Source organism: Sinocyclocheilus grahami, unplaced genomic scaffold (genome assembly GCF_001515645.1).
Source record: "Sinocyclocheilus grahami isolate Dianchi unplaced genomic scaffold, SAMN03320097.WGS_v1.1 scaffold97.1, whole genome shotgun sequence".
NCBI lineage: Eukaryota > Metazoa > Chordata > Actinopteri > Cypriniformes > Cyprinidae > Sinocyclocheilus > Sinocyclocheilus grahami.
The window spans coordinates 2,250,601-2,261,520 of record NW_015505276.1 but is presented as its reverse complement, the minus strand read 5'-3'; the positions used below and the strand labels follow the sequence as shown (position 1 = coordinate 2,261,520).

The 10,920-nt window shown below is 34.7% G+C and overlaps 1 protein-coding gene across 1 annotated transcript in view; it reads left to right on the top strand.

The window, feature by feature from the left end:
* The window catches only part of LOC107587963 (heparan sulfate glucosamine 3-O-sulfotransferase 3B1-like), a 20,897-nt gene extending 11,992 nt beyond the window's left edge, over positions 1 to 8,905 (top strand). The window contains exon 2 of the mRNA XM_016275948.1: positions 7,243 to 8,905. Coding sequence (XP_016131434.1) covers positions 7,243 to 7,861 — 619 coding nt within the window. The 3' untranslated portion in view covers positions 7,862 to 8,905. The remainder of the gene's footprint in view (positions 1 to 7,242) is intronic.
* The last annotated feature ends 2,015 nt before the right edge of the window (positions 8,906 to 10,920 follow it).

Sequence of the window (10,920 nt, the reverse complement as noted above, 5' to 3'; positions counted from 1 at the left end):
TAATGTAAATATGACATTATTTGACCTAACCCTAACCTAACCCTACCCCTACCCTTACCCCTAACCATAGCCCATAACAAAGACATCTCAAACAATGTCATCTTTGCATTAAAAATTACATAACTGAGCGAATGACACTTAATGACAGTTGTCATAAACATGCATAAAAACCGTCATATTCATGACATGTGTCATGTCATGATTATGTAGGTGTCATGTCATGATTATGAAGGTGTCATGTCAGTCTTATGCACACCCCTTCAAGTAAAGTGTAACCGTAAACTTAAAAATATACTTTTATAAACTAAAAAGTGGGCCAATTTAGCCCTAAGAAGAAGTACTGAAATGCACTAGTATACTGACGGATGTACTGACAAGCATTTAAACTAAACTAAAATATACTTTTTTGACATTTCTATGGAAACCTGTATGCCATGTATTTAAATATATTTGTAATTCAGCACATCTAAAATGTGTAATTTAATGACTTTAAATGTAATATTGAATATCACACTACAATTAAAACTATAATTTACATGTACAGTATGATAGTCAACACATCAAAATTAAGCACGACAAAAGATAGTGATTGCAAATGTACTTTAAAGTAAACATTTGACATTGAGTGCACATTTTAAGTATACTTAAGTATACTTAACAGCCATGAAAGTGTATTCTCTTCAAGTGCACTTAAGTGGCCTTGTATTTCATTAATATTATCTGCAACTAGTTTTTATAAAGTATACTTAAGTACACTACAAGTGCGCATTCATTAAGCACACTTTTTTTTCATAATGGAAGCACAACTCACAACATTTAAAATATTAAAATATACTCACTTTTATTGCTTATTTTTTTACTAATCATGCATATTTTGGCCACTTGTTGAACAGAATCGAACTTTCGAACTTTATGTTTGTAAAACAGCATGCTGGATTAAGATGTTTGGACAGCCATTGCTGCCGACTGCACAGTCTGTTAAGGACAACAAATTGCGAACCACATTTGTGTCTGTCTGCTTGCATGAATAATGCATGCGGTTCTGATTCCGGTCTGTTTTGCTTGGGGACCAGGTGGAAAGTTTGATCAGTCGTGTTTGGTTTCCCTCTGGGACACTACAAAAGACTGCTCGTGTATCTAGGGGACTGTGAACATAATTGCAGAGATATAGAGGCCCCTCTCCCCCCACATGCGTCTATGTCTCATTAGGTTTATGTTTTTTTTTTCACACCACTTATTAATGATGAGAGTCCAGAGAGAAGTAGCAAGAGAGGTTTCTAAGATTACATAAGATGCACTACATGCATTTTTTTTTTATTGTGGTAGGTGGTTAATGAGCTCGACCCACTACACTCCCCCTGACAGGATTAACCCTCAATCCCTCGACTCCTCAAAGCACTTCTCTCTTCTCCTCTCGTTTCCTCCTCCAGTGCAAACCCTTTCCCACCTCCCCACTTCATTCCAGTAATTGCTTAGATAGTATCTATTAAACTATGTCTTGAAGGAGAGGTTAAGGCAACAGTCTTTGCCTAGTAAAGTGTCTCATTATCAGGCGTAATCATTGCGGCAACATATCTTTCCCTACTTTCAGCCCCACGCTTATTTTATTGTCATTAAGTGTCATTCGCTCAGTTATGTCATTTTTAATGTAAATATGACATTATTTGACCTAACCCTAACCTAACCCTACCCCTACCCTTACCCCTAACCATAGCCCATAACAAAGACATCTCAAACAATGTCATCTTTGCATTAAAAATTACATAACTGAGCGAATGACACTTAATGACAGTTGTCATAAACATGCATAAAAAAAACCTTCATATTCATGACATGTGTCATGTCATGATTATATAGGTGTCGTGTCATGATTATGAAGGTGTCATGTCAGTCTTATGCACACCCCTTCAAGTAAAGTGTAACCGTAAACTTAAAAATATACTTTTATAAACTAAAAAGTGGGCCAATTTAGCCCTAAGAAGAAGTACTGAAATGCACTAGTATACTGACGGATGTACTGACAAGCATTTAAACTAAACTAAAATATACTTTTTTGACATTTCTATGGAAACCTGTATGCCATGTATTTAAATATATTTGTAATTCAGCACATCTAAAATGTGTAATTTAATGACTTTAAATGGTAGTTTATTAAGAGTATACTTCATAGTGTAATTTCACAAACTAACTTTCATGCAATATTTGGAGAACCTTTGGTTAGTATACAACAGTTTACTATTCTTACACTTAAAGTAAACTTAAAAAGATACTTTTATAAACTAAAAAGTGGGCCAATTTAGCCCTAAGAAGAAGTACTGAAATGCACTAGTATACTGACAGATGTACTGACAAGCATTTAAACTAAACTAAAATATACTTTTTTGACATTTCTATGGAAACCTGTATGCCATGTATTTAAATATATTTGTAATTCAGCACATCTAAAATGTGTAATTTAATGACTTTAAATGTAATATTGAATATCACACTACAATTAAAACTATAATTTACATGTACAGTATGATAGTCAACACATCAAAATTAAGCACGACAAAAGATAGTGATTGCAAATGTACTTTAAAGTAAACATTTGACATTGAGTGCACATTTTAAGTATACTTAAGTATACTTAACAGCCATGAAAGTGTATTCTCTTCAAGTGCACTTAAGTGGCCTTGTATTTCATTAATATTATCTGCAACTAGTTTTTATAAAGTATACTTAAGTACACTACAAGTGCGCATTCATTAAGCACACTTTTTTTTCATAATGGAAGCACAACTCACAACATTTAAAATATAGTTGCACTCTCACTTTTATTGCTTATTTTTTTACTAATCATGCATATTTTGGCCACTTGTTGAACAGAATCGAACTTTAATGAGCTTTGTTTGTAAAACAGCATGCTGGATTAAGATGTTTGGACAGCCATTGCTGCCGACTGCACAGTCTGTTAAGGACAACAAATTGCGAACCACATTTGTGTCTGTCTGCTTGCATGAATAATGCATGCGGTTCTGATTCCGGTCTGTTTTGCTTGGGGACCAGGTGGAAAGTTTGATCAGTCGTGTTTGGTTTCCCTCTGGGACACTACAAAAGACTGCTCGTGTATCTAGGGGACTGTGAACATAATTGCAGAGATATAGAGGCCCCTCTCCCCCCACATGCGTCTATGTCTCATTAGGTTTATGTTTTTTTTTTCACACCACTTATTAATGATGAGAGTCCAGAGAGAAGTAGCAAGAGAGGTTTCTAAGATTACATAAGATGCACTACATGCATTTTTTTTTTATTGTGGTAGGTGGTTAATGAGCTCGACCCACTACACTCCCCCTGACAGGATTAACCCTCAATCCCTCGACTCCTCAAAGCACTTCTCTCTTCTCCTCTCGTTTCCTCCTCCAGTGCAAACCCTTTCCCACCTCCCCACTTCATTCCAGTAATTGCTTAGATAGTATCTATTAAACTATGTCTTGAAGGAGAGGTTAAGGCAACAGTCTTTGCCTAGTAAAGTGTCTCATTATCAGGCGTAATCATTGCGGCAACATATCTTTCCCTACTTTCAGCCCCACGCTTATTTTATTTTCAAACATCTGTCAATGTCAAAATTCTTGTCACTGGCAACTATAAATAACTTAGGATAAATCGTCTGTTGCTTCAAGCAGAATAGTTGACAGGCTTGTCCAAACTGCATATATACATTAATCGTGTTTGACAGTTTAAAGGGCTAATATTATATATTTGTAAAAATTTTCTTCCTGAGTAAAAGGAACTGCTATAATTTAGTTTGTATGAGCATTGTCAAACTTTTTCTGATCCATAGAATTAAACTGGACTGTTTTGACTTTGTAAGACTTTATAAAAAGCTCATTGCATTTGAAATGAAGGTGCTTTGGGTTTACATAAGTTATATAATATTTTTTTTTCTTTAAGCTTAGCTGCACATTTGCTGTCCTGACTGCTTCTATACCATTTAAAAAGTTTAGGGATCGGTAAGATTTTCTAATGTTTTTGAAAAATGCTCACCAAGGCTCCATTTTTGACCAAAATTCAGAAAACCCCCAGCAATATTGTGTAATATTATAACAGTTTAAAATAACTGTTTTCTATTTGATTATATTTTAGATGTAATTTATTAATGTGATGCAAAGCTGTATTTTCAGCATGACTAGCAACATTATTCCAGTCTTCAGTGTAACATGATTCTTCAGAAATCATATTTGCTGCTCAAGAAACATATGAAGAGTTAATTTGCAAAAACAGATAACTCCGTTTCTAACAATTTTTTAAAAATTATGTTTTTTCATTGTGCATTCCAACTAATCTCAATCAAACTGCAGTTGGGTTATTTTGATTAGGTTAAAAAAATACAGCTAACTAACACAATAAAACACAATAAAAACATGATAACAGTAAAAAACATGATTTTTGACAAATAAAAAACCTGAGTTATCTGTTTTTGCAAATAAACTTTCATATAATATTATTATTATTATTATTATTAGCAATGTTGAAAACAGTTGTGCTGCTTAATATTTTATGTGGAAACTGATACATTTTTAGTATTATTTGATAAAAAAGTCCAAAAGAACATTTGAAATAGAAATCTTTTGCAACAATGTGCAAGTCTTTTGATCATCAACTTTATGCATTGTTGCTGAATATAAGTATTAATTTCTCTCTCTCTCAAAGAAAAAAAAAATCTTACTGACCACAAACTCTTGAATGGTAGTGCCAATTATTACATAACGCTAATTCAAGTGATTAGAACTGTATTCTTTCTCATGTCAGAAAATAAGATGTTAGAAAGTGTATATATATATATAGTATGTTTTCAGGGTTTAAACTATTTTATCTCAAACAACTCAAGTGAAAATTTGATTCCTCATGATATGACTTAAAAAAAAAACGTATGATAATCGTTGTGATTTTAAGTGACAGTGTCTTGTCCTCAATCTACCTTGTCTGCCACTGCATTGACCCCGAGCTTGTTGTTCCCATGTTTACGTGAATTATTGCAAGTGTCTGGTCTTGCATAAACCTCACTCGACCTAGTTCAGCCGTTCCCCGCTTGCTAGCTAAAGTTAAAAGACTAATTTGCCAATTACAGCATCTGGCCTGATACTGCTGATTCAGGTATCATGAGAGTGAAATGAACTCTGCATAAACATGCACAAACCTACTCTGAAATAAAACAATGGGGGGATAAGGAGGATGCTGTTTCTTTTATGTACATTTCCAAGCCTTTGTGTGGTTCGTTTAGTGATCTGTATTGAGCTATGGCCGTGACGTCACACAGGAGGATTATTATAAGACTGTAAGAGGGATTAAGGGGAATTTAAGGAGATGGATGTCTTTTCTCTTTTGTGCTAAATAAAACTTCATAATATACACAAGTGCAGTGATCCAGTTACTATAACTGTGTAGTCTGTGTAGTTTCTCAGATTTACTCATGTTTGGTTATGGATCTGAAAATATGGATTACCCCTACAGTTTTGGTCCAATCTTATGCTGTTTTGATATTTAAAAAATATGGTCCAACTTGCAGCATATTCTGGCCATAAAGGTTCTGCATTGATAAGAAGAGGTTCAAACTTGTTTAACAATAAGGACCCCCAATAATGATGATGTACCCATTTATAATGTTTATAATAAAACATAATAATAACACATAAAGTGAAACTTTTTAAGCCGTTAAAATGCTGTTAGATATATAAACATGGAGAGATAAAATAAAATTTTATTTAATTTAGATTTATCTGTTTCTCAACTGTAAATAACAATTTTACAATTTGTTCAATTTTCAAAGTAGCAGTTACATGTTACATGTACTTACTATAGTAACAACAGTAAATTATGCATAAATCTGTATTGAGCTATGGCCGTGACGTCACACAGGAGGATTATTATAAGACTGTAAGAGGGATTAAGGGGAATTTAAGGAGATGGATGTCTTTTCTCTTTTGTGCTAAATAAAACTTCATAATATACACAAGTGCAGTGATCCAGTTACTATAACTGTGTAGTCTGTGTAGTTTCTCAGATTTACTCATGTTTGGTTATGGATCTGAAAATATGGATTACCCCTACAGTTTTGGTCCAATCTTATGCTGTTTTGATATTAAAAAAATATGGTCCAACTTGCAGCATATTCTGGCCATAAAGGTTCTGCATTGATAAGAAGAGGTTCAAACTTGTTTAACAATAAGGACCCCCAATAATGATGATGTACCCATTTATAATGTTTATAATAAAACATAATAATAACACATAAAGTGCAACTTTTTAAGCCGTTAAAATGCTGTTAGATATATAAACATGGAGAGATAAAATAAAATTTTATTTAATTTAGATTTATCTGTTTCTCAACTGTAAATAACAATTTTACAATTTGTTCAATTTTCAAAGTAGCAGTTACATGTTACATGTACTTACTATAGTAACAACAGTAAATTATGCATAATTACAAGCAACTAATCCTAAACCATACATTAACGCTAATCTTAATCCTATAGTAGGTACATGTAGTTAATTAATATTACTCAGTACATATTTATGTAACTACAATGTAACAACATCGCCTTAAAATAAAGTGTTACCAAAAATAGTGCATTAAACATGTAATATTTATTTTTGGAATAAAAGCACCAATTGTTGCAGCCCAGTGCTTTAAAAAAAAGAAATAAAGAAAGAAAGAAAGAAAGAAAGGAAGGAAAGAAAGAAAGAAAGAAAGAAAGAAAGAAAGAAAGAAAGAAAGAAAGAAAGAAAGAAAGAAAGAAAGAAAGAAAGAAAGAAAGAAAGGAAACATTTAAATTTAGTAAATCAATTAATCAATAAAAGTGAGCCAATTGCTTTTCTAAAATGCAGCTGCATTTTTAATGTAACAATTTATAATGTGTGATGAAAGTGTAAGACAACATGCTTGCAAAATTAAATAAGTGGCACTGTTAGAGTGCTGTTAGATAAACATGAATTAATTCAATTGAGATTATTTATACACTACATACACTGGATACAATCATCTGCAAAATACAATTTTGTCTTTTTGGTTGCAATACTCACTAGACAGTCCTGGACTACCCATGGGTGTCCCTTCTGATGCTCAGACTGTCCTCTTTGAGCTTTGTGTTCAGACAGAGAAGTGTGTGTCCTACGATAGTCCTACTGTTTTTCATATCTGTGCTGTCTGTCAGTATGAATCGTGCTTTGATACTCAGCCTCACCATGCCTCTCTGCTCCTAGGGAACTAATGCCCAAAACTGAGGAGGGTCAGCTGACCATGGAGAAGACACCAAGCTACTTTGTAACCAAGGAGGTCCCAGGCCGGATCCATGCCATGTCCAAGGACACTAAGCTGATAGTTGTGGTTAGAGACCCAGTAACCCGGGCGATCTCGGACTACACGCAGACCCGCTCAAAGAAACCCGACATCCCGTCCTTTGAGAGCTTGACTTTCAGAAACATCACAGCCAATCTAATAGACACCTCGTGGAGCGCAGTGCAGATCGGCATGTACGCCAGGCATCTGGAGCAGTGGCTGCAGTTCTTCCCCATGAGCCAGCTGTTGTTTGTGAGCGGGGAGCGTCTGATCAGCGACCCGGCCAGGGAAATGGCCCGCGTACAGCACTTCCTGGGCCTGAGGAGGGAGGTCACGCACAAACACTTTCACTTTAACCCCGCCAAGGGCTTCCCTTGCCTCAAAAGACCTGAAAGCAACAGCAAACCGCACTGCCTCGGCAAAACTAAAGGCCGCACGCATCCAAACATCCATCCTGATGTGATTCAAAGACTGCGAGAGTTTTACAAGCCATTTAACAAAAAGTTCTACCACATGACCGGCCATGACTTTGGCTGGGACTGATTTTATTCGTTTTTGGGAAGATGTTTTTTGAAAATAATGAACTGTAAAAAGTATAGAACTCTATTTTATAATAATTTATTGAAAATAATATACTCACTCGGCTGCCTATCTGTTGTTGTACGTATAGTACTGCGAGTTTCTACCTTTTACATTCCGGTCAAATCTGTAAGCTTGATATTTTGTCTTTTCTAATGGGAAAAAATTTTGATTTAGAAGAGGGGATGTTTGACAAAGGAAAATAGCACAATGAAACTAATTACGGGTATATGATGAGTCATTCCAGTTGCATAACCGGCCCCAATTTTTGCTTTAGTAAACATTATCTACTGTTTTTGTTTTTTTTAAGAATTCAAGCATGTCATCCTTCATTTTAAAGGGTCATTATTTAGTCTCAGCTGCTCCAAAGCCACATTTTGTGGATCAATACTGATAAAGCTAGACGAATTGTCAATTATGTCAGAAAAAATGATGTTTGGGACACCAGCTGTTTAACTTGATTTAAGAAAATGGAATTTTCTACATCAGCATTACACGGGAAGTCTGTGAAGACGGATGTTTGAACTGTGTTGGATTCTCTGTTACAAAAGTCTGAGACTGTCTTTATAATTCTCAAGAAGAGAAAGGCAGCGCAACGCAGCTCGACAGAAATGTTCACACATCTCTGTCTATATAATGACTTCATGTTACTGTAAGATTTTGCATGAAAGTTGTCATGAAATGTTTTTCTTAACAAAAGAATCTAAAGGGCCTTTTCAGTATGAATATGAAATGGAGAAGTTCAGTTCACTCATTTCATACCTTACAGGATTTGCAAAAAGGGAAAGTGAAATTTCCCTAGTCATGATTATTATTCATAGCTACATCAATGGTGGAGTTTTATTCAATCCTACTTTCAAATGCTGTTGTTTTTATAATGAATCCGATGAAAACGAGTTCAACATGATTGTACACTTGTTTCTTTCCAACTTCAGACCAAACAGTCCTGTCAGAGGTGCGAGACACTTGAGTATTTCTGTGCTGTGAAGAAATAAATCTATTTTTACCAGAGCGTAACGTTGTATATTCTAGTCCTGAAAATACAGCTTTGCTGCACAGGAATAAATTACATTTCAAAAGTATATTCAAATAGAAAACAGTTATTTTAAATTATAATAATATTTCACAATATTACTGTTTTTACTGTATTTTTGATCTTACAGACTCCAAAGTTTTGACTGGTAGTATATTATAGCCTAAAAAATGATTAGATCTTCAAATAACTAGAAAATAATCATTTCTAAAGTAACCTTGATTAATTTATTTGCACATATATTCATATTTCATTGTACTTACACTAATCTGTACTTACTGTTTCTGCCACAGAATTAAAAAAAACGGTAATTGTGAGTTTATATCTCACAATTGCAAGTTAAAAACTTGAGTTGTGAGTTCACATCTCGTCATCTATATAAGTGTGTCACAATTTTGATGATTTTTATTTAAATATTTTTTTGTTTCAGATACTTTGTTTACATTACAATTTTTTTTTTTGCAAATGCACGTTTATCTCTCACAATTTTGACTTTTTTCAGACTTCTGAGTTTCAGCTCGCAGTTTTTCAGAATTCTAAGCTTGCATCTCGCAATTCTACCTTTTTCACAGAATTCTATGTTTACATCTCATAATTTTACGTCTCACAAATCTATTTTTCCCCTAAATTCTCAGTTTACGTATTTAAATTCTGTACCTCAGAAGTGTGAGGAAATTTTGATATAAAAAGTTGAAATTAAATTTTTTATTATTCCATGGTGGAAACAATCTTCCACATAATATAATATCATATATATATATATATATATATATACACATACATACATACATACATACATACATATATATGTGCTAAAGACTTAACCCAAATGAAAGTAATTACAGTGATTTTCATTAGTGACCTATACTTAATTTCCTGCAAAACAAGGTGAACAGCAATGGAAATAAACATGTTTGTCATTTGTTAATTACTACTAACCACTGTCAGAAGAAGCTCATTTGGATGTAACAGGAGTTTGCCGGTTTGGATTTCTTCAATCTGTACGGTTTAAACCGTCAGACCAACCACAATATCACTACCAATTCAACAGCTATTTTTCAGTCTGGTGAGCGGTTTTCTGGGGCTTCGGGAGAACGCATAGCCTTTAGCACTTGTTGTTAGGTCATAGGAGACCATTTTAAGGGTGGAGATGTTTCCCATGGGCTCCTGAAACAGCACCTGCTGTTAACTGACACATCATGACCGCCGTTACCTTGGTGATTCCAAGAGCAATCAGAGCCTTGCAAACAACTCCCTGTTCCTGCATTTCTAACACTTTACCTCCCATACATCAAATAAACTATTCAACATGACTGTAAAATGAAAGCAGCTTCAGTGTGTTCTTGCATTGACAAGCCTGACAAACTCGTCACTTCACAACTTCAATCAGGAGAAAATGCATTAGTCCCTCGATTTTATGCGATCAACAAGCAGTGATTACCTCCATCTATTATCAGGCAATCTTTATCGGCTTACAAATGGCCCTCGTTTAGCTGTTAGCACGACATAAAAGAAGCCCCTGGCGATAGCAAGATGCCAGGCAGAGCTCGTGAAGAAGCACCCTCTCAGCAATTATATAGGGAGAAGGTAGAAACAAACTGTAAATGTTTTCTCCCATGCAGCTGGGGGATTGTTGTTTGCACAGATACCCGCAGGCTGATATGTGCTAAGCTGCTGTTGTTTGATGGGTGAGAAAAACAGAGAGCAGGCACCTGACAATCCACAGCAAGAGTGAGTCGACAAGCCCTGCTGCTATTAGAGGGAATAACACAGTAAAACTGCCCGAAAACACCCTGTTCTGAAAATTTTATGTAACAGGGCGTGGATTATTTTTATTCTGGGAAACGTTTTCTGAAATGCCTGCCTCTCATTAGAATTCGTAACCATTCGTACTTAACATTTACTTGTTTGAATGTTTGGATATGCAATCAAAAGTTAATAATGTTTTAAAAGAAGTCTTACCAAGGCTGCAATAATCTGATAAAAAATA